The following is a 24,941-nucleotide window of genomic DNA, read 5'->3' as shown; positions in this document are numbered from 1 at the left end:
TTATTTTGAACAACGTGTTTGCCTGTCATCTCTCTCCTATGCTATCACATCAATCAATACAGCATGGAATTGTGCACAAAATCGATACAAGGACAACAAAATAGTGCACGTTTTGCGAGAGGCTCTCATCAAATGGTAGTCCGTGGCTCAAATGCAGAATTATAAATAATGGACCTTGATATGAAACAGGTTGAAAAGCACTGTTCTACCAGTACCAGCAGCAGTAGGCTAACAATAACAGAATAACAGCATGCAGCACGACTACCCCCCCCCCCCCCCCCCACCCCACACCCCACACACACACACACACACGTCAGATATGTAAATATGTAAAGCCTGCAGTGACGTTCAGTTGTGTAGTGTAATTACTCACCACTGTATCATTCTTTAGTTTAGTCATGGTATATAATATTTTCGTGCTGTGATGGAGTCTGTGACCCTGCTGACCCAACATGCACCCTGGCCTGCTGCTGACTCGTGCTGAGGTGATAAAGAGCCAAATATTCTGGCGCACTCTACTGGTCATTTTGGGAACTGCTTGAAGCTGTTTTTTTTGGCTAGACATGGATTTCCTCTCCTATAATGCATAACTGTGAGCCAATTTATATTGATGGCTTCCAGTTCTGTTACAGTAGGCAATATAAACATTCCTTCCACTCCTTCCTGTCATTCACTAACCCTGAATGAGGTTAATTCATTGTCCGGATCTTTTTGCATAAATCAGTCAATGCTATTGAATACCCTTTATGTTTGTGTTGGTTAAAAAAATATATTGAAATAATGAAAAGTATTAAAAATCGCTTCGACAAAAACCTGTTAACTCTACTTGGGGATCGATGTTTTCTCCTGAAACATTTTGGAGTCTTCCAGAGAGCAGAGATATGTTAGTTTTAATTTCTAAATAAATCTATATGTTGTATGTGAGCTACTATCTGAACCTTTTTGACAAACCAGCACCTCTACATTTTCAACAACGACCTTCTTTATGAATATACCAATAAAAAGTATGGTATGACCGTCTTGAGGAAAAGGGATTCTCTACAAATATAACAAAACAAAATAATTAAAACGCATGAAGCAAATGACATTCTGAATGATGTATAAATATAATAAATATCATGAAAAGTCAGTCTCACACGCTGGAGGGCCTTTAGGTTTTTGTTGCAACATATGAAACAAAATTGACAACAACAAAACAATTCATGGTACACTTTAAGAGGATTATTGGTAACTTAGTTCTCAGAAAGTAGTTAACAAATTGATGTCTTTTGCAGGATAGATCATACTTTAGCATGAATGGCATAGGCTGATTTCAGTTCAGACGCCAACAACACCCCCTCCCAAAAAATAAAAAATAAAGTAAAGGATACCGGTATGCGGTGTTCAGGGCAATCTTCAGCTGAAAAACACTGCATTCTGCCCATTTTGTATGTTTTGTAATATTGAACCATTTAGGATTTCAGTGCAGTGAAAATACAATCACATTTCTTTTGTTAACCTGTTTTTTTTGTAATCATTTCTCCTGGGCAACGTAAGCTTATGCGAAACACTGGCCACGCACGGGCACTGATGCCATTAGAACTATGAGAAGCCCATTCCAAATGCAGCGGCATTCTGTCACATGCAGTTGACATGTTTAACTTTTAGTGCTTAACATTTAGTGCTCCGTGAGTACTAAAAAAAAACATGCTAGGCTCTCAGTGATGTGGGGATCACAAGAGAAATAACCCAGCACTGCAAAGAGAGGTTCCTAGTGGGTAGCCTTACTGCACAGAAGCCAGGCAAAACATGGACATATAAATTGAACTTACTCAAGATTTTCAGAGCATTGAAAAGCTTTCACCCTTTTTGTTCAGAGGATCAGTACTTTAAAAACAATCGTTCCTGCACCCTTAGAGGCAATTTCATTTTACACTAACTTTCAGAGTTGAATTAAGGGGATATTTCACTTTCAAATTTTCACTTTCAAGTGTTTAGAAAGTGTAATAAACACTGCAGATTTTATTGTCACACCAATGAGAAACAGGTGAACAAAAATAGTATAGCGACAGTCTCTAGAAACATGTTTTGCTTGCCGAGGACTAAACTCAGGACAGGGATATACAGATGCCGTACAAAACTCACAGGCCAATACAGATTGCTTTAAAGAGACTGAAATTAGTGAAAGTGTAAACTAATTTCAGTTTGAACAAACTTGCTTCTAGAACACAATCTGGTTAAAAAATGTTGACTTGAATCTAGAGTGCAACAAACAAAACAAAATGACCGAAGAGGTTAAAACAGAAACCAAACCAGTGTAAATATACTTATGTTTGACAGATTTGAGTCCCCGGCGTAACTAGTCTGACTAGTATTTCTGCCTCGTTATCTGCTTCCGTTTCATTTAGCTTGACATCTTTCTCTACGCTTGTTAGAAACCAGCTTGACCTTAACCCGTGGTGCTTATTTGGGACCCTGACTACTTTTCATTTTGTTTTCTATGAGGTAGGAAAAAACTAAACAAAAAACCTTCACATGGTGTCCAAGATGTGAATTTGACGGTGAAAATGAACACAAGGTTTTGAAACAATGACCTAGAGCGGTGGTTCCCAGAACTTTCCCAAATTGTCACTAATTAGCCCACAGACGCCCATTTGAAAAGATATGCCAGGGACCCCCATAAGAGAAGATTTTTATGGACCCGTTAGGATTAGGGTCCATTTGTACACTCTCAAGAGTTACAGACCCATAAGTGTCCATTTGGTTACAAACTATCATTTAGCTGGGGACCCCCTGGAACTCCCTCAAGAAACCCTGGGGGGCCCCGGACCCTTTGGGAACCACTGACCTAGAGTACTTTCATCTCATCTTGTGCTCGAATACCCATTATGAAAATGATACTGTAAATACAAACAAAACAATGTAATATGTCACAAATAGTTTTTTGTTGGCCAAAAACAGCAATAAAGACTTGTATTCTCCAGAGTCCAGTATGAAAATAAAACAAAACTCATGGAAAGACATTTTGCCTTAGGGCGGAGGATTTCTTTGTCTAGGGGTTGATTCATGAGCAATTTGGCAACATCCTCTCATCATCTGCATCTTCCTTTAGCTCCCTCAACAATGACGAGAAACATCAGGTATTTTTATGGGACACATTGAGCTCAGGCCAACGTCAGAATATTGCACCAGCCTTTATATATTTCATAACAATGTAGTCACACAAAGTGCTGCTGCAACCGACAGCCTGACCAGGAAGCAAAAGTTATTCAAGAGAAAACCTTGTGTAAATTATTGTTCATCCTACAGTATATAAGAAAAAAAAGAAAGAAAAAAAGTGCATGTTATCATATTACTTTAGCCCTAACAGTACAGTAATACAACAACCTTGTCAGGTACTGTACTCTGACCACATACACTAGCACATGTCTGGTGTTGAATAGATTGTTTGAGAGACATTGCATCAATCTAATGAACTTTGGAGCATAGAGAGTGGGGTCGTTTGTACAAAAGCCCGACCAATGGGTCCGAGACCTAGACCAAAATAAATTCAAAATTAATTAGAAAAACTATTTTAGGACATTTATCTTTATAAACAAATGTTTGATAAAAAACCCCCGAAAAAAACAGCTGAACTTTATTTAACCACTTAAGCCCCATTCAAAAAACATTTCAAACAGCCAGTCTACCAAGCTCACAGCGCATCGCCATGTGTTGCGATTGTGTAGCTCAGCTACTTTTGTATTGTATACTTTTGAACATTGCCTATGACATGCTAAAAGTAGGGACACCAAGTTTAACGTGGTAACAAGACTTGCAGAATTGCCGATAACATAAAAAAAACATTAAGTAAAATAATGACTGATATGTTGTCCAGACTGATGTATTGGTCGGGCTCTAGATGGTAAAAGGTTCTGTTGAGTCATCATCACGGGTCCAATTCACAGACACACCGGTGACGGGAGAGGTCTGCAGTACGACACCAATTTGATAGCTTCTCTCAGTATAGCCCTTTTGGGGCATTTCATTTGTAATGACGACCTTTTAGTAATGCAAAAGAGTGCACTGTCAGACTGTACTGTACGTACGTTATAGTTCAATTACTTGTAATGCAGTGTGAATTACACAACACAATTATCTGCATAAGCTCATATCTTTAGGGGACTTTCTTCTTTTTTATTTGATATGTACGGTGTGTTCTGACTTTGAGTTGGTGCGTTTACTGGAATTGAAATTCACACAAAGTTAATGCTTCTTTAGTTCTTTACTGAGGTGAATAAATTGTCACAGGAGGATTACTTCAGTGTGTACTGTGTAGGTAATTTGTTCCATTTCATTGTCTAGGCGTTTTTTTCTACAAGGATTCTTTCTGTCCACCCAGCCGTGGTCGTTACATTTAAAAACTCGCCAAACTTAACTATTAGCAGCCTAAACTAAACTGCAAATCATGGCTGGTTGCCTGCCATACGAGCCACAGCTTACCAGGATTTGTCCAGGGGGGGGGGGGGGGGGGGTAACATCTTGTACTATTATGACCTTCAAGACACAACCATTACTGAACTGAACAGAACAGATCCTCCAATGAATGCACACATTTCAGAGAGCAGCATGCTGTTGAGATGGACACACACGTCGCAGACACACACACACACACACACACACAGAAAATGCCAGCCCCACACCATGCGCGCGCGCACACGCACAGTCACACACACACACACACCAAACACACACACACACACACACACACACACACACACACATTTGGCAAAATACTCCTCGGTAGTATGAATTTAGTCAGCCTTTGTTCATATCCTCCTCATGGGCCTCCGCTTGCCCAACGTTACTGTACATCCCTAAACAAATTCAATCCTCAGTGGGAGGGATGCAGAATAGTGGACGTAACGTGGCCAGTGGCCTTCACACAAAATGGCCACAGATTAGACCTGTGACATCAAGTGATTGACGTCTACTGGTCAGTTTCTCCTCCGTTCCGTCCGTCCTCCCCGGCTTCTCTTCTGCAGCCTGTTTATAAAGGAAACGTAAGGCAGGAAGTATTTAATTCAATCATGTCATTAATTGATTTCCGCTCGGAGCAGTGAGTGGGCCGTCACACCGTGCTCAGCTGCCACCCCCTGCCGTCAACAACACAAGAAGGCGGTAGAGGCGTACAGCCAGCCAGGCAAGTCTGGCTGGTCAGCCTCGACTCGACTCCATGTCACACACGACAATCTGATCAACTGGTGGAACGCTCTCACTAGAACACAAGGAAAAAACACTCCACCGGCCGGCAGAAAACCTCATCTTTATCCACCGTCATCGTCGCTTGTTGTCAGTAAAAACCCACCTGCCCGTCCAAACCATCTCCAAACACAACGTCCCCTCCTTTATATGGATCTGTCTTTACAATCCTCTTTGCTCTTCTGTCAGTTGTTTAAATCGTTCGGTCGCAGCAGGCCGCGGTCGTGCACAAAAACAGAGCTAGAGAAAAGCGGTCTCCCTCCCCGTCTCTCTCTCAGTACAGTACAGTACAGTGTGTTCTCCTCCTCCTCTAGGCCATGTAGATGAACGTGTTGATGTCGGTCTCGTCTCGCTTGATGTACTTGTGCTCGATGAGCCACTCGATCTGCTCCTTGATCATCTTCTTCTGTGGCAGGAACATGTTCTTGAGGATCTCCACCAGCTCCGTCTGCAGCTGGGCATTACTGATCCTCTTGCGCATCTTCATGATCTGTATTATGGCCTCCTGAGAGAGAGAGAGAGAGAGAGAGAGAGAGAGAAAGGGTGAGGTGGTTTGCAGGGTGGGGATAAGGAGAGATGGGAAGGGAGCAGACAGGGTGATGAAGAGGAAGGGGAGAGAAAGCTTTTTATAAAGCTCTAATTGCACCTTCCTACCTCCACGACTGCCTGCCTAGATATGTCCCAAACCGCCCTCTTAGGTCCTCAAATATTGGCCTGCCTAAAAAGATGGTTATGGTTTGCTGCCAGTTTTATGCTCTTTGCTATCGTTTTACCCCTTATTGCCACCCCGAATGGCTGCTTTTCAGTGCTTTCTGCCAGCTCTAGTTGACATATTTGAATGCCATAATTTTTTATTATTATTTTATTTGTATTTTTCTTTGCATTATGTCAATTACGTCAACGGTAGTGGGGGATTTTTCGATTAATTAGGTCAATAACGTCAAGGGCAATACGGGGGTTAAGGTTATTCTGTTTTTGCTTGAAAATTATACCTCCTTATATAACAACAAGAACTGATGATCATGTTTTAGGGTGGAAAAGAATCACGGCACTGTGAATGCTCTGTAAAGCACTTTGCACTGCATTTCGATGTCATGAAAGGTGCTATACAAATAAAGTGTATTATTATTATTTTCTACTGTATTCAATAGGCTGCATTTTATGAAAGCATGTGACAAAAGAAGATTAGAATCATCACCAATTCAATTAACTGAAAGTAAGTCAAACTAAATTCAACACTCTGCCGATTCAGTGATTTCCAGCATCTGAGTATTCTCATCATACCTGAGTTCTGAGTATTCTCATCATACCTGAGTTCTGAGTATTCTCATCATACTTGAGTTCTGAGTATTCTCATCATACCTGAGTTCTGAGTATTCTCATCATACCTGAGTTCTGAGTATTCTCATCATACCTGAGTTCTGAGTATTCTCATCATACCAGAGTTCTGAGTATTCTCATCATACCTGAGTTCTGAGTATTCTCATCATACCTGAGTTCTGAGTATTCTCATCATACCAGAGTTCTGAGTATTCTCATCATACCAGAGTTCTGAGTATTCTCATCATACCTGAGTTCTGAGTATTCTCATCATACCTGAGTTCTGAGTATTCTCATCATACCAGAGTTCTGAGTATTCTCATCATACCAGAGTTCTGAGTATTCTCATCATACCAGAGTTCTGAGTATTCTCATCATACCTGAGTTCTGAGTATTCTCATCATACCTGAGTTCTGAGTATTCTCATCATACCAGAGTTCTGAGTATTCTCATCATACCAGAGTTCTGAGTATTCTCATCATACCTGAGTTCTGAGTATTCTCAGCTGAACGATTCCTTCGTTCTCCTCCTCCCTCATCCTCTCCGTTGTGAGCTGCAGGCGACCAATGAGGTTGATCTTTCCGCGCTTCTGGACTTTGGAGTTTTTGCTGAGTCGGAAAGTGAAATTATATGAATATTTCCATGGAGCGTCAATTCATAATTTGACAACGAGGTTCAAAACATTAAAACTTTCATTCCATCTACACACTAAATTGTCTCCCTACATGTCTGAGATTCCCTAAGAATGGTACATATTCCTGATATGAAAACAAACCTTATGTTTGATTACTTTGTCTAACTTACTATTCGTTTATTCGTTTATTATAATATATCATTCTGTCCACTGTCCAATACTACCACAGCCACGCCTAGACTATAAACACAAATAACAGACATATAAATGGACTTGAACTTACATGAGAGAGAATTCCTGGTTGACGTAGAAGAGTGTGCTGTCGGTGAAGTCTTTGGGCGATGTAACCGACGGTTCGTAGGACAAAACCTGTCTCTTCAGTTTAGGGAAGGCTACCAGGGACTGTGGACAGATAGGGGACAAAGACATGACTGATGACTGTGCACGCGTTGGTGTGAAGCTTACCAGGGACTGCAAGCAAAGGAGTAAAACAAACGAAGGATGTAAAAGTTAATGGTAAAATGATAAAATGGTCTGTGTGTGCAATCTACAATTGGCTTTGCATGGCTGCCACCACTATCAGTGCACATGTACTGTATGTGAGAGAAGGGTGTGGGGGATTTGAACGTGTGGGAGCTTGTGTCCGTCACCTCTGTCAGGTTGTGTGCGTGTACTGTATATGAATCTGCTGCTCATCAATTTACTATTTAGGCATTTAGCAGACGCTCTTAATCCAGAGTGATTTACAGTAAGCGAGAACAACACATGTTAATCAAATACATATAAATACATCAAATACATACATTAAATAAATAGCAAGCCAAGAACCTGATATCTGTCTAATGTACAGATTATCTGTACAGAGAGGCTATGAGTATAGTACATTAAAGAGTGATATGTGCTATGTCTACATAAAATGCTAAATTAAATATCTAATAAAATGCTAAATTATAAATCTAAACTACATAAATGTAGCTTGTGCTACGGGCCAAGATGGAGTCTGAAGAGGTGAGTTTTCAGACTACGGCGGAAGATTGGGAGTGAGTCGGCAGTTCTGATAGCAATGAGCAGTGTGTTCCATAGTGCGTTCTGGTCTGTCCTCTCACCCAGAGTGTGCGGCGCAGCTCGGCGTCAGGCAGCTCTGTGGCCAGTTTGAGGTTCTCGAAGCTGATCCTCTCACGGGGTCTCTGGTTCCATGCAAACAACACAGCCAGCTGGAAGGTGGTGACCTCCAGGTCATACTGACCCACCTCGTTCTTAAAGGTAATCTGATGAGGAGGAGAATTTGTCAGAATGTTATTGAGAGGATGGAACCCTTGAGATGCAGCGTCTCGTTACAGTGCAAGTACACAGAGGAGGGGAGGAGAGGATGTTAGGAGGGTTGGAAAAAAAGGCAGAGAAGGAGATTAAGTGTAACCACTTAAACCCTCTAGACTCCGAAAAGACAGTCCTGCACATTTTAACTGAGGCTTTTTTCCAGTAAGTGTATGTGTAGTTACTAGTTAGTAGTGTTCGTGTATGCATCTGTTGCCTGTATTTCAGCATCCATGTATATTTATTTTTTATCCCACGATTTTGTAACCCATTTTCACCCCTGTGTCAATTATCTAATGTGATCCTGGGCTCTACACACCCTCCGCCAACCTAGTCCCCATATATGGGGGACATGGGGAGAGCAACAGACTTGAGTGTCCAAGTTGCTCCTTTACACCTGACAGGGGGGAGTTTCCCTGATTGGACGTAGCGCGTGGAAGGAACACATTGTTCCAACCAGTTCCTTTCCCCTCCATCAGGCGCCCCGGCTGGCCAGGGGGAAGCAGTATAGAGACCAGGACTACTGGATGTTTTTTGTGAGGGTACCTACGCTAGGGCACACGGGGAGAACATGCAAACTCCACACAGAAAAGGCCCTTTTGGCAGCCCCACCTAGGGTATGGGCACTGATGACGCGGAGGAGAGAACACGCCCCCCCATCGCCGACACCATCCCCAGCGGGAATCGAACCCAGGACCTTCGAGCTGTGAGTTGAGAGCGCTACTGACTGCTAACGACTGCGCCACCGTGCCTCTACTCAATCCATGTGTATTGAGTACATGTGTCCAGTCCACTCACAATGCCGTGGGACATGAGGTGGTGCCAGTGCAGTGTACATGTGTCCACTCACAATGCCGTTGGACATGAGGTGGTGTCAGTGCAGTGTACATGTGTCCACTCACAATGCTGTTGGACATGAGGTGATGTCAGTGCAGTGTACATGTGTCCACTCACAATGCCGTTGGACATGAGGTGGTGCCAGTGCAGTGTACATGTGTCCACTCACAATGCTGTTGGACATGAGGTGGTGCCAGTGCAGTGTACATGTGTCCACTCACAATGCTGTTGGACATGAGGTGGTGCCAGTGCAGTGTACATGTGTCCACTCACAATGCTGTTGGACATGAGGTGGTGCCAGTGCAGTGTACATGTGTCCACTCACAATGCCGTTGGACATGAGGTGGTGCCAGTGCAGCTTGCGTCCGCTGTGGTTCCTCTTGTAGAAGTCCTCCACCTCTGGGATGAGGTCCTCCAACTCGGTGGGCAGCGACACAAACACCTTCTCGCTGCTCCGCGACCACGCGCCAGCATTCAGGATCTTTATGTTCACACTGTCCGCTACAAGGAGAGCCAAAAGAGACATGCATGCCTGGTTATTACAGCGGCTTATCTCATTCACACCAAAGTATAAAAAGTACATTATAAAATAATATGTAAGCCATGATAGTAGGTTGGTACCTGGCAGTGCCAACTTGTTGTGTTTATGCATCTCTTTGAAGACTTGGTTGAGGTCCTCCGACACCTTGATGTCTTGAAACATCCTGGCCAGTTTATTCACATAGTCCGCTGGCATCCCCACTTCCTACACAGGGCATTATGAACAAATAGGCAATATGAAGAAAGACAATGTATCCATTAAACATTAAAATACCAATGAAGGACAATTAAAACTAGTACAACAATAATATCAATAATATCCCAAAAGGGGTGGTCTTTAAGGGTGTACCTTGGAAGGACTCAAACCTTCATGTGTGTAACTTGTAGGGTGGGTTTGGGTTTTTTTAACGAACTCACCCTGAGCCATTCCACCATGTTCTCCTCTATCTCGCTGTCTGCCGAGATGTCCAGGATGAGACGCCGGGTCAGGTGGGCCTTGTGGTAGCGCATGAACACGTCTTTGTTCTGGACATACTTCAACACCAACAGCTGCAAAAACAATTGCATTTCTTTGTCATTTTAGCCGACACTCCAAAGCCAGTTTCTCAAAAATCAAGGAGTGCTACTGCTACCAGTGATTCTTAATTCTTACCGATTTTTGGGCGGGAATCCCTTTTGGTGTTATGTTATAATTTAGCTATTGAAAAATAGCAGATCTACAAGCTCATAGCGTGGCACTCTATGAACTTGTAGGTCTGCTATTTTTGAAAAATCGTGAAAATGTGCCTCAAATCTTTGAATATATATTATTACAGAGTGAACATACTCATTTAACTAAAATCTTTGCTTCTGGGGAGGTCCCTGGAACAACATATTTTCATATGGGGGTCGGCGGCATTTTAATTAAAGTTTTTGGGGTCCTTGACATGAAATATTGAGCACCACTGATACAGAAACATAAGGTTTTTCAGAAAACTGTCAGGATTTTGAAGACATTTTTTTAATATCGAGTCAGGCCTAAATGGGTTATACTCATTACTCTCCCATACTTATTCGTATAATTATACATGGTCTTTATGCATGCAAAAACTTTAGTCCTGTTCTAAATACGTGACATTATCCGCTCGTGTCAGATAGTATACTATGGGGCTTGTTGTATCGTAGTGGAAACCAGTCAGCCACTCACCACTTCTTTGAGTTTAAGCTCTATCTCCTCCGAGGTGAGTTTCTTGCTGAGAGGAGTCTTTCTCAGCAGCATGTCACAGTAGTTGGCCAGCAGCTCAGGGCACTTTGACTCTGGCTGAGTCTTGAGACCAACACTAAAATAAGACCTTTATTAAATCAGAGAGATGCAGAAGTACTTATACATGCTTTTATCACAAGCCGACTAGACTATTGCAACTCCCTTTTTACAGGATTACCCAAAAGATCTATAAAGAAATTACAAATAATCCAGAATGCGGCAGCTAGAATATTAACAAACACCAGAAGAAGAGATCACATTAGTCCAGTCCTGTCAACACTACATTGGTTACCAATAGCATTTAGAATAGATTTTAATTAAAGCACTTGTATTTGTATATAAAGCACTTAATAACCTAACACCTTCATATATCAAGGATTCCATACATTTTTATGTTCCCACTAGAACACTCAGGTCTTCATCCACTCTTCTTTTAAAATTACCAAAAGCTCAACATAGGAACACCGGTGAGGCCGCTTTCTGGGTCTATGTGGCCCCAACTTGGCATTTGTTTAGATTTATCTTGTTTTCATATTCTATGTTCTGGTACAAATTTCCTTACAATTTTTTTTTTTGTATAGCTATTTTTATTTGCTAATTTGTAAATATTGTGTCTTGTATTGTCCTGCTTTTTTCGGCATTTCGGCATGTGCTATATAAATAAAGTTTATTATTATTATTATTATTATTACAGATAAAGACGTATGATGGTAAGAGTGCCCATCACTTAACAGAAGTGTGATTTTATATATATATATTATATATATATATACTAAAGATGAAAAAATAAAGTTTACCAACCTGTTGGATGTCTTATTTCCTCCTCTATATTTTGAAAAAAACAAATCATAGGTGTAAACACAACTGTGCACTTACAATATAAAAGCAAAACACTCAATATTCTCAATATAGACATGGAGACTCCTGTTACTGGACAAACACTCTATAGCAATGACTACTATCACTATCACTATCAATATAGAGCTTTTTAACTTATTTTAACCAAAGAAAATCCCTTGCAGCAGCTGGTTAAAACCTAGCCCCTTTCGGGACCCTCCATAAAGCTTTTCTGAAGTTTGGACCTCGCTTTATGTAGGGTCCCTTATCAGTTCGTTCAGCAATCAATAGAATGCAGCTGTACATACGCTCCGTTCAGGCCGTGCTGCGCTCCGCTTAAGACCTTAAGTGGTCGTGAGATGTTTCAAAGATGCATAACGCTGCTATAGGCGACAACGGAAACGTGGAAGAATTTGTTTGACCGTTTTGGCTGCTCTGAAATTCTCTCTTCCTCACTTCCTTATTGACTTCCCATTGTACTCCAGCACCGACACTGGCTAGCTGTGCGTCCCTACGTTCCTGCCTCTGATCTGCTCTGTCTCAGGTAGCCACTCTCGGTGCGGGAGGCGGTACAATGGGAAGTCAATAAGTAAGTCAAGGAATACTTAACGGCATCTGCTCCAAATGAAAATTCTTCCACGTTTCCGTTGTCTCACGACCACTTAAGCGGAGCGTAGCACGGCCTGAGCGGAGCGTATGTACAGCTGCGTTCTATTGACTGCTTACGAACTGATTAGGGACCCTACATAACGCGAGGTACAAACTTCAGAAAAGCTTTATGGAGGGTCCCGAAAGGGGCTAGTTAAAACCTGACATGTCTCATTCACCAAATAATTCAAAACATAGTGTTTCTCTCACCCCTTCTGCTTCAATGGCAGCTCCAGCTTGAATATTGTTGCATCGTTGACAACAGCTTTGTATGCCTATTGAAATGGAGAACAAACAACAAACAAGTTATAAAGAAATATATATAGTATCTCTCCGCAGACCATAATGGAGCAGTTAATACTATAGTAATACAGATGCCTCTTTTCCACCAAAATAACTTTGGTTCTAGAACTGGTTCCGTTCTAGATTCTTGGAACCGTGGGTGCTTTTTCACAGAACCGGTGGACATTTTGTTGGTTCCAGTTCTGAATCAACTTTTATGGTTCTGAACCAATTCATCTTCAGTGGAAACACTCTGAACTGGTTCAATATCAGGCAGGAAAATAATAACTGAAGCGGTTCAACCACGGTGGAAAAGAGGCCTGGGAGAGTTGTGGATGTACGTTAAGTTAGGGTGGAATGGGAGAGTTGTGGATGTACGTTAAGTTAGGGTGGAATGGGAGAGTTGTGGATGTACGTTAAGTTAGACGACTGACCTTATCCCTGGCTGTGAGGAAGCGGGGATCGTCCTGAAAGGCTTCCTTCACTAGCTTACTGAAGCGGTTAAACAGAGTCAGCAGCTGCTCCACATACTTCTCAGAGTCCTGGACAGAGAGAGAGAGAGACACACACGAAAACATGATAACCCTTTCCTCAAATAACCCCATGAGGTTGCTGACTGTAGGAGCCAGGAGCTGTAGTTGTTGTGTGTGCGTGCGTGCTTGTGCCATTCAAGGTTTAGCTCCTCGCAGCTTATTTTGACTAGATACAGCCGCAAAAGTTGCCATTTTCCGGCGCTGAGATACTGTGCATCAGTATGCCGGATCCTAGGTATTGATGGGATTTCATATCAGGATTGCGTGTCTACATAATTTACGGTAATGTGTGTCAATGCCGTCAATACTGCCTCTCCACATGGAATAGGAGAGTTGAGTTCAGCACCACGGAGAGCGACTGCCACACAGTGCCTCTGAGTCAGGGGCCCCCTCCTCATGTATTTGTGGCGTAGACGACATCGCGAGGGGCCCTTCCCCATATATGGGAATGTCAATATATGGCCATATCACGCCTGACATGTGACATCATGGAGACCCTTAATCTTGTGATTGTTTTGGTCAAAGACACTGACCTCATCTAACCCTGCATAACTATACATGAAGAACATGAATACACAGATCACCTAGATCTGTGTATGGAGCCGGCCAGCAATCTGACCTCAAACCCTCTTCATATATGGAGCTGACCAGTTCTGACATTACATAATGTTGATCCTTTCCCACCGGTCCTTCCTGTTCTGTTCTGTTGATCTGACCTCATGGGGCGGCGGTGGCTCAGGGGTAGAGTCGCTGGATGAGAACCGCAAGGTTGCCAGTTCGAACCCAGGCATCCCCAGAGTTAGTGTCGAAGTGTCCTTGAGCAAGACTCTGAACCCCCAAAAATGTGCAGGTTGGTACCTTGCATGGTTTCCTCCAGCATCGGTGTATGAATGTGTGTGTGAATGGGTGAATGTAATGCACAATCTATGTAAAGCACCTTGGATAAAGGCGCTATATAAATGCACCATTTACCATTTATCATTTATCAACGCTCAAGACACACTCCATATGGCCAGTAAAGAATTCATTCCATATGTTGGTCAAAGCACCAGCTCTCGCTCAGCAGTCTGCCGTCACCCAGACGGATGCGTGCTGCAGGCGAGGTCCCTTCTCGCCCTCAGGGCGTCTTAATACTGGTTAGTTTGAGCTCAAGTACAGTATACCTTTATTATTCAAGCCTCTACGTGTACTTACAGTAGTGATAGTCTCAGCGGCAGCCACCATGTCTGCCAGTCCAGCGTTGATGATGTGGTCCTCCAGGTCTTTGAGCATTGGCTCGATACCGTTGGGAACCTTGTCCATCAGTGAAAACATCAAGTGCAGCTCTACACGGGGAGAGAGGAGGGTGGGCTCGGAAATGAGCACTACACAAATACAGTGAACAGAGAATTATTGTGGCCCACAGGATCTCTTTGAATAGGGGTGTTGTAAGAACAGAGACGTTTCCTTTGAATGACGTCCTACACTGTGATTTGCTTTGCTTCGTTACTAGCAGGTAAAGGAGTGTTGCACTACTCACTGTCTGTCTCATTCCGCTTGATCATCCCCGGGCATTCTGCTAGGATGGTCTCTTTGAATGACGTCACCAGGGCATTAACACAACATTCCATAAGCTAGGACACAAGGGGCCGAACATCACAAAGACAAGAATCGAAACATTAACACAACAATTTGTTATGTTATGTCTCCTCTCCTGACAAAGAGAGACACATGTACCACATATAGCAAGAGAAAACATATTGCGGTGAGGGAGTTTCTCAAGGCTGACGTTTAAGGTACGTGGAACCTTGTTCAGGGGATGTGCAATTTTGGACAGTTTGGACATTTATTATGGGATTAAGAATGCGATTAAGAACATTTTAGAAATTCAGAAGGCACTGACGAAGGTCTGAGGACCGAAACGTTTGCTTTTTAATTGCACCATGAGCACAGAGCACCATGAGCACAGCATGATAAAATAAAAGAAAATATATTTTTCTAAGTCTCAGTCTAAGGAGTTTTACTTCTTTTTCTATACGGTGAGCGAGTCTTTTCCAGTCAAAGTTTTCCTTATGTTTTTGAGACCACCGCTACCGTAGTTAAGTTTGAAGAGGAAAAAAGGACGAAGAAAGGCGCAACAGTTTTCTCAGTGCTTCAGAAATTCAGAAGGAACATAAACTAAACTAAACAAAAAACTCAGTATTTGGGAAGCCTGTGGAAATACTCACTGCTTGGACAGAATTACATTCACGGCGCGTTTCTAGATATCTAAGTGCTCTCTTCTCCTCTTCCCTCAACTTGGCATCTGCCTGCAGAGAACAAAGGGGTAGTCCAGTCAGTAAACCTGTATAAAATCAGTGGAAGTGTCTTTTGGCGCTAGTTGAGTGCCATCTTTTTACTGTCTTGAATATACATACTGTATAGTATACGAGATACATGCATTTAACATGTATGGATATCGTTACTTTTGTATTGTATCAAAAATACTGAGCTGCCATGTAGCCTGGGCACCATTTAATTTAGGGTATATGATCCTGTCGGGAGCGGATGATAGTCGACAGGCAGGAACAACGGGGCGGCAACTTCCTTTTCCCTCAAAAAAAAATTCTCAATAAAAGCTCAGCCTGTAGCTTTTGAGAAGAATCGGTTTTAGGGAAAAGGAAGTTGCTGCGCCGTTTTTCCTGCCTGTCGACTACTAAACAATACTACAACATGACGTAACGATATCATCCGCTCCCGACAGGATCATACAGACTTTTGAAACAGAGACCAGGCTTTCCTCCGAGGTGGTGGAAAGCCTGGTGAGGCGAGGTTAGCTGCCATGTAATGGTTTTAAATTCTGCTAAATATCAGTGTTTGTTGTTCCCTACATATTTCATATAGTTCTGGACTCCGTTCTGTTGCAGGTAGGACGGGGCTTGTGTTCTGTAGAAACGTTCCGTGGAGTCCAGATAGGCCTTCTCAAAGTTCTCTCTGTAGATCTGTAGCTTGTCCTCGGGGTTGGAGCACAGGTTGACTAAATGGATACGATAGAGGAAAAGGTTGCAGGGAAAAACAGTGTTATCTTCTGTACTGTATATTAATTTGTAAGCATTTTTGTGCATGTATGTGTTTTTAGATGGGCATCTCTGTTTAATCTGAGTGTAAGTGTAACTGCATTTGCTTGAGTGCATGTATTAGTGGTACCACTGTACATAGAGTTTATTTGAGCGTGTTTAGGTTTCCATGTTTTGCAGAGCGAGTACATACAGTATGGCTAGTATACACAGTATATAATGTACTATACTGTATATTTTTAGTATATTTCCTCATCAGTGCCTTACGCCTCATCCCTAAACCTCTTTTCCTTTTTTGCCATTTTGAAAAACATTTTAAAATTGTTCAACTACTAGCCGATCTACATCGACACATTGTGAGCTTGTAGATCAGCTATTTGAACTATGTTTTTCAAAATAGTAAAAAAGAAAGAAAAGAAAATAAGGCAAAGAAGTGCCAAACATAGGGCCCTATATCTATTTTTATTTCTGTTTTGCTTTTGAATTTAGTCAGTTGTTTCTCTGCATGGATTCCCTCAGATCTCACCGTAGGACTCCCGTACACCGATGACCAGCTGGGAGTCAAAGGCCTCTCCCAGCCTCTCGGCATGGACCAACTTCATGGCGCTGTCCTGCAAACGGCTCTTGATGTTGGAGAAAATTGATTCATTCCATGTGTCCAGCATCAACTAAAGAGAGGAAGGAGGGAGGTAGAGAAAGGAATTTAGGAGCAAAAGACAGATAGGGTTAGGTCGGTTAAATGCGGTTCAAATTATCAATTTGCGGCTTTCAGTATAAACGAGTGCCCTAACTTTGACGTGCATCAGTGACGCTCACGTTAATGATGCTTTCAATCTGTTGTGGTCAATAGTGTTTGCTAATCCAACAGTGACCGATATGCTTCCCGCTTACAGAATTCTCCTGACGCACATTAATGTGACTCCTTCCTTTGTTTGGACGTACATGGACACTATCAGGGAGCCGGAGCATCACCAAGGATATTACACACAGACCCCTGAAATGGCTGGGACACGTGCTGAGGATGGACAGGACCACATCACAAAGGTGGTCTTAAGATGGACACCACCAGGCAAAAGACAGGCCCAAACCCACCTGGTGCAGAACTGTGACACAAGAGCTGGAACAGATGAACGCGCCATTGGGAGAGAGGCGCAACATGCTGCCAGGGAACGAATACAATGGAGAGCACTCATTGAAGCTACGTACACATTTTCTTGTATGTAATTGTAAATAATATATTACACATAATTTCTCTCGGCTCTAAGTACGCCCGGCTCCCCTCCACCCTCTGGTCCTTCACCATACGTAACAGGATGCAACGCACTTTTTACCATGCACCTTCATCTTTCACCCGCTTCGAATGTTATCAACCGATAATCACCAATATGATCCTTATCAGACCATGCAATGAAGCAATATGGACATTGCCCACATACTGCCTACAGGGAGTAGCCGACTAGGAAGCGCAGAAGTTAAATTACTGCTGCCGACATCACTGGTGCATTTGCGGCATCCTATCCCAGAGCGAATCACAGCCTCCGTTCCAAGTTCACCATCATCACAAGGAGACAATTCAATTCATCAGTAAATGTATGGCTCCTTTCTCCTTCCCTCTTCCGCCTCCTCCTCCTCCAATGTCTCACCTTGCGTACGATGCTGTCCTCCACATTGGTCTTCTTGTTGCTGCCCTGTTTGCCCATCAGGGTGATCTCTAGCTGGCAGAACGGCTTGGGCAAGATGTCGCATTGTGTGAAGAACTTCCGCCACTCCACGATGTAGGCCTTCAACAGTGCTGTGTCGTCCTGGTGACTCAGCACCCTCTGCCGGGTCACGAATCCACACGCACACACACACATGCACACGCACACACACATGCACACGCACACGCACACGCATGCACACACACACACACACACAGTCTAAGTACTTATGGAGGCCAGAGTATAGTGTAATAAAAAAAATTCTCCTTTTGACAATTTCACATGCCTGATGAAACGTTGCTCAATAAAATGCTGTAAGTGAAAACAGTGTGCGGGATTCAATTTTTTTTCTACTTCTCCAGTTCCAGTTCTAGACAATATTCTCACGTAGTGCTGCACAATTAATTGAACAAATATCGAGATCTAGATTCAGACACCTGTGCAATCTCACTTTGTGAAGAACCGTGAAGAATAGTGCTGTCCAGTTCATCTTAGTTACTCTTATGTTTTTTTCATGAATATTTTCATGGAAAAAAATAGAATCGTGAGATAATCGTGATCTCAATTCTTGTTGAGGAAAATCGAGATTCACATTTGAACAAGAACTGTGCATCTCACGCACACATTTTCAAAACATGCCAATGCCACTACTATGGGAAACACTTGTACAGTACAGACACAAACAAACTCACAGCCTGGGCTTGTTTGATGAAGTCTAGGATGTCTTCTTTGAGAGCCTGGTGAATCTTGGCCGGGCCTTTATCGTCCCAAAGACACACCGCATGAACATCACTGGAAGACACAAAGCCATAAGCCATTATTAATATGAACTGGAGTGGACAGCAGCAGACTAAAGGTCCTTTGAGACGGGGAGCGAGTGACGCAGGCGTTCGTTGTCGCCTGGATCAGCGACAGGTCTGCTCATGCGGGTCGCGTAGTGATAAAACAAAAGTCCAGGTCTAGTAGCCGCGGTGTGTGCAGTCGCTGCCTAAAATGACCATTAATCAGCTGCCTTTATATTTAACACCTGGCCACCCACAGTACTACCCTGCTAAATCAGTCTTTTGGGTTAGTAGCCATTGGTACATTCAATTATGTTTTATTTATCAGTGCATTCTAATATACTTTCACAAAAACAATGTAATGCAATATATTTCACATATTGTCCATTAGGTTTTTCTGCCGTGGTCAGCTATATCTCTACAACACCGTTATAAATAATCCCCATGCTTTCCTACATATCTATTATGTGTGGTGTTCTATGTAAATCGTCCAAAGCTTATCTATTCCGTGTGTGTGTGTGGATACAATACACTAAAACAGCATGTGGTCATTGTGGTGAGTGGTGACTTGATTGTTCTGGCATTTAATGCACTAAAGATATATCCGACAGAATGACCTGGGTTATAGTGATGAGCCAGACAACTATCAACCAATAATGTTATATCAGTGCAAACAGAGAACTTGGACTATTATATAGAGTACTTTGCAATGAGCATCTCAGTGGCCTTGTGTTGTGGTTAGAGTCAGTGTCCACCCTGAGACTGAGAGGTCGGGGTTTGATCCCCAGCAGGGTCATACCAAAGACTCTGGAAAATGGGACCCAGTGCCTCCCTGCTTGGCACTCAGCATCGAGGGTTGTATTGGGGGTTAGTCAGTCCCTGTGACATACTAGCGTTATGGAGGCCTCATGGTTCAGCAAGGCTTACTTACTTAGCAATACTTCATGCACTTCGATTTACTGACTGAGATTCACAATACAGATGTGTAAATGTGTAGAAACCCTTTCCCCAAGTTTAACAAGGGATTTTCGTAATACACTACAGTATGAACTATGACGTAAAAGCCTCGGGTAAGGCAACAGCAATACATTTTATTTTGTTTATACTTGTGGTTTTCAACTGGTGTTGCACTGCAATACAAAAAGCGTCCCTTATATAAAATTACAGTATTCCTGTAAGTGGTACTTTGTTTGCAATCCTTTCCTGTGACCCAAACAACCCAATGGTTGAGAAACAACACAGACATGCCACTGTGTGAAAACACAAGAGATTGATAAATAGCAGCAACCACTGCTATTAAAGGAGAATTCCATACTAAAACGCTTTCTTACCTTTCTTTGTAGTTGTTACGTCCCCACCAAAGAGGTCCAGGTGTTATTTCGTGCAAAAGCTCCTTATTGTCTGTTTCCCCTACCATAAGCCCTAAATGAATTCCATTGAATTGAATGGGAATTGAATGGGGCTATGGGGTAATTCGCTTATTTCCATCGCTCAAAATTATAATTTCTTTGTATATATCCTCTCTTCATAATGTAAATAATATCCCAAGCGGCACACTTTACTACTTCTTTCGATGGAAATAAGCGAACTAGCATAACACCCCATAGCCCCATTCAATTCCCATTCAATGCAATGCAATTCATTGAGGGCTTATGGTAGGGAAAATAGCCAATAAGGAGTTTGTGCACAAAAAAACACCTGGACCTCTTTGGTGGGGACGTAACAACTACAAAGAAAGGTAAGAAAGATAAGAAAGCATTCGAGCATGGAATTCTCCTTTAAGTGTGAGCACTTACGAGAACAAGTCAAACCACTGTTGCTTAGTTACGGCCTCCTGTCTGAGCAGCTTGAGAACGATGGGACGCATCAGGTCCCACTTATCCTCAAACTGCAGGGACCCCTTGTTCTGGAGGAGAGAGGCAGAAGAGAGAGAGACATCATGAGGAGAGAGGAAGAGGAAGTGGCAAAACAAGAGGGAGACAAAGAAAGGCAAGGAGATAAAGCATAAAGGACGGTCAGGGATAAATTGAAGGAGGGAGAAAGGCAGGCAGGGAGAGAGAGAGAGACAAAGAGAATGTTGGGGAGTAAGACGACCAGAGGATGAGAGGGCGGGATGTAGAGGAAGATATGAAGGTGCACAGCCACAGAAAGGAAGAGAAGAGAGGTGGGTAAAGACAGAAAGAGAGACAGATGGGAGAAATGTGTTTACATTTGTTAAAGAGGCATAATGGATTGTGAGAGATAATCATGGGGAGACGAGGGGGGGGGGGAAGAAAGCGGCAGAAGGTGGAGAGGAGCAGAGTGAGAGTTTTCACATCATAATGCGTCAGAGATAAAGATCTACACTTAAAACCAGGTTATTAAAATATACTCCAACCCTGAGCAAGTTAGCTAATTCAAAACAATCACTGTCATTCTCTTAATTTATCAGTGATCTGATCTGTGTATCCCTTGCCTGAACACTTCTCAGTGATTGATTGTATTCAGTTTGTAGAATGAGTACAGTTCAAACGAAAAGTACAGGGTCTCAATACAAACTCTGCTAAGAGGATAAAATCAGAAAAAGCAATATAGGCTACTTGTCTACATCAGGGTCCTCCATTTTCAATTCATCTCATCTATAGTTTGTTGTGGAACGTACAGTCTGTAACACCAGGTTCTCCTGACGTTGCCAGAACAGTTGTCCAGCCAAGTTATCCGAGCTGTCAAGTGGGACGGGAGGAGGGAGGGAGGGGGCTGACCTGGGCTGTCACAGCTGAGTCCCACTGCACTGTTAGCATGTCCCGCTATCTATCCAGCTAATAACTTGCCCATAATAACTCATCGTTTGTATTACCTTGTGCAACCATTCGACTATAGCGGATAGAAACACACAACGTCAGTTATCACACACGTATCAAACCCGGGGGGGGGGGGGTTTGTTTATTTGTTTGGCTCGTTTGTTTACTTTCCACAGGGGATAATATATGCGTTTGCCGGCTCACACGGTTAGCTGCGACGTTAGCGCACTGGGCTAGCAGCAGCAAAGGCTAAAAAGAGACACCTTTCTGCATCTGTTCTGTAGCTCTGTAGACAATGCTCGCGCCGAAAGATTGTTCCAAATGTATTCGTGTGCTCGGTTAAAGTGGACATGTTGGCCAGTGAAGAGTTGAAATGCGTACACGAACGTGAAAAGACTGTGGTACGTTTGAGTGTTTCTTACCTTTAATAAATTAGACGTCGCCATGTTTCCTCAACTTATCCAACCCCCCCACGCGTATTCTCGCGAGATGCTGCCTGCCTGCTACAAGTCTGGAGCCCATAGCCCAGAGGGACGGCCGGGTCGCACTGTGATTGGCTATTTGGTTGTCCTCGGCAACCGAGGGTGTTATAGCCTCGAGCAGTGATTCAAAGAATCTCAACTCTCTCAACCATTATAAGTTCAGGCAAGGTTAATGTGAATCCCTAGACTCCTTTAGGGACTCCTTAGGCTGCAATTATAAACTGGGCCCTGTCTTCCCACCCCTCTTTATATCTATAGGCTACTGTACAAGTTTTCACTTTTTATTGCTTTCTTTAAAGGAACATTTCACCGCTGGAAGAAACTGCAGTCACTGAATGTTAATATTTATAGTAGATATACAGTATAGCACAATTAGAAATTTGCACCCTATGGCCAGAAAAAAAGTCTGTGTGTGACCACTAACCATGGTCCAAAAAATGTAATGCGGAGAGGTCCCAACAGTTTTAAGAACATGTTTCAGACAGGTAAACGAGGTACACAACCATTTCACCAGAGCCAGTATTGCAGATGTGGTGCTCCCTGCTTTTAAAAGTGAAGTGGGCAAAGGCTCATTCGTGTATATTGGCGCTACAACAGGCCAAGTTGTGTCTCTCTCTCTCACTCACACACACACACACACACACACACACACACACACCACACACACACACCACACCCACACACAGTCACACACACACACTGCACACACACAAACCCAAACAAACATGTTTAAATTACTCCTAAACATTTTGCCAAACATCACACACTCTCCTATCCTCCTGGTGGAGACCTGTGCCCAGAAGGGCACTTTTTCTAGTTAATTTCTGCATCTCTGTTATGGCCCATTTAACCAATGAAATAATGCATTTGGGTGGCAAAAATAGCAGATCTGCAAGTTCAGTGTCTTGAGATGTGCTGTGAGTTTGAAAATCTGCTATTTTCCAGCATATAGGACCGTTAGTACAGCAGCTAACAGCCATATTGTGAGAGAACCTTTCACTTGGTGATACAAGCGTGAAATTTGGCATGAACATGCCTCTGGGTCACCTCTTTAACTTTTTTAACCGAGCCAGCGAAAAATCCAATATGGCGGTCATTTTTCAAGATGGCCGCCAAATAAAAAAGGCCTTTTGTGGCGGTTCTGGACAACCATGGGTGCGGCAGACTCGAGACCGGGCACTGCACTCCCTGTGGGTGTGTGGAACGTGTGTGTCGAATTTGAAGTCGGTGGGGCGAACAGTTCTCGGGTTACGTGGATTACAGATGTACACACGCACACAAAATTCGTGCAATATAGCAGATCATTGGAACGGTTGTTCGCTTGGTAATACAAGCGTGAAATTTGGCATGAACATGCCTCTGGGTCACCTATTTAACTTTTTTAACAGAGCCATCCAAGAATCCAATATGGCGGTGCTATTTCAAGATGGCCGCCACATCTAAATGTTAGCCTATGTCTACATTTCTTACAAATTTTAGGAAAATTTTCACCATTATAGATAGGGATGGATGCAGTGGAATTAGGAGTCCTAATAGCCGGAGACCAATATTGGAAAATGGTCACAGGAAAAATGGAGAGACTGAATGAAGGACTAGTTGCACTGGAAAGTGTATTTGTATGGCTGGTGCAAGGAGAAGTCACCACGCTAAATATCATAACTGAAGTTGTGGACATTGAAGTGATGCACATCAGCGTCGGAGAGGAACAGGCACTGTCAGATCAGTTACGCAACTTTTGGGAAATCGAATCCCTTGGAGTTGGAATCCACATGAAATAAATCCATTCTGAGAAGGAAGACATGGCAGTGTATCCCAAGCCGTGCATGCCTATTCCCACTATAGGCTGAGGAAGAAATGCCACTTGACAGTTTTCAAATCAGCCTCAATAGGAGCCACACAGTGGAACAGCCTGGAAACCAGTGTTTGAGGACATTTAAACAGAAGACTAAACAATGTCTACTGGAAAAGGTTCCCCTATAAAGGGTCATCTTATAGAGGGATGGATATAGGGACGTACTTGTGTTGTGTATTGTAATGTACTGTTATGTGTTTGTGATGTATTTTAAAGTATTGTTCCATTCAGTGTGAGAGGACCTCAGTGGAAATAAGTCTTCAGACTTTACTGTGAAATGCTTGAATCGCTGATTATAATGTATTATGATTGCTTTTCTAAATAAATCAAATAAAAATGATTATGGCGTATACAGCTCATGAAAATCAAAAAACCCTATCTCAACAAATTAGGATATTTTATGTAACACATGATGCATGAACCCCCACCAGTATTGTTCAGTCAGGTGGGTCTATATGATGGACTCACCCGACACAATAGTGGTGGTCCCCAGGCCCAGGTTGCTCTTAATCAGATTCTGAATGGTGGTCCCTGGGTCAAAATCAGGTGAAAACCACTGTACTACTTTATCAAGTCAGTGCCACGTGAGGTCAAGTCCTTGAACGTAGATGTGTTCCCTGAGGGGATTAATGATACGAGGGAGTATTATTTTGTATGTGTTGCTTTGATAGCAGAGGGAACTTCCCTGTGCCATCAACAAACACTCCCTGGTATCATTATATCACAGTTATATTACAGACAGATGTGGGCAGAGGTTCTTGCGAGTACCAGGTCGCTCAGTTACCACTTAAGATATGATTATGAGGTACAAAGGTCATATAATCGAAGATACGGCCAGATTTACATCAAAAGGGGGAGTAACTACCTGTCAGTGGGGAGTGTTGGCTGGGAGGAGTAGGACT

General features: G+C 42.8%; 1 protein-coding gene across 2 annotated transcripts; it reads right to left on the bottom strand.

Annotated features, from left to right (window-relative positions):
- Positions 1 to 1,144: 1,144 nt before the first annotated feature.
- On the bottom strand, positions 1,145 to 22,176 carry cul5a (cullin 5a). Of its 2 annotated transcripts, none has more exons than XM_083773990.1 (20): positions 22,128 to 22,176; positions 20,722 to 20,831; positions 18,836 to 18,935; positions 18,087 to 18,263; positions 16,970 to 17,111; positions 16,258 to 16,403; positions 15,616 to 15,696; positions 14,928 to 15,021; positions 14,603 to 14,733; positions 13,310 to 13,417; positions 12,804 to 12,868; positions 11,910 to 11,933; positions 11,052 to 11,196; positions 10,283 to 10,414; positions 9,947 to 10,070; positions 9,651 to 9,826; positions 8,281 to 8,442; positions 7,458 to 7,576; positions 7,025 to 7,148; positions 1,145 to 5,725 (listed from the first exon to the last, which is right to left on the bottom strand). In XM_083773990.1, exons 1-20 carry the CDS (start codon positions 22,149 to 22,151, stop codon positions 5,531 to 5,533), a joined length of 2,379 nt encoding a protein of 792 aa, XP_083630116.1. In that variant the 5' UTR covers positions 22,152 to 22,176; the 3' UTR covers positions 1,145 to 5,530. The 2 variants fall into 2 exon arrangements, with proteins under 2 accessions (XP_083630116.1, XP_083630117.1); XM_083773991.1 differs by having other exon boundaries at positions 11,052 to 11,184.
- Positions 22,177 to 24,941: the final 2,765 nt, after the last annotated feature.

The sequence above is a fragment of the Protomyctophum parallelum genome (assembly GCF_964188405.1).
Source record: "Protomyctophum parallelum genome assembly, chromosome: 9".
Lineage (NCBI taxonomy): Eukaryota > Metazoa > Chordata > Actinopteri > Myctophiformes > Myctophidae > Protomyctophum > Protomyctophum parallelum.
Note: the sequence above shows the minus strand (reverse complement) of the source record. Positions and strands in the feature narration are given on the sequence as shown.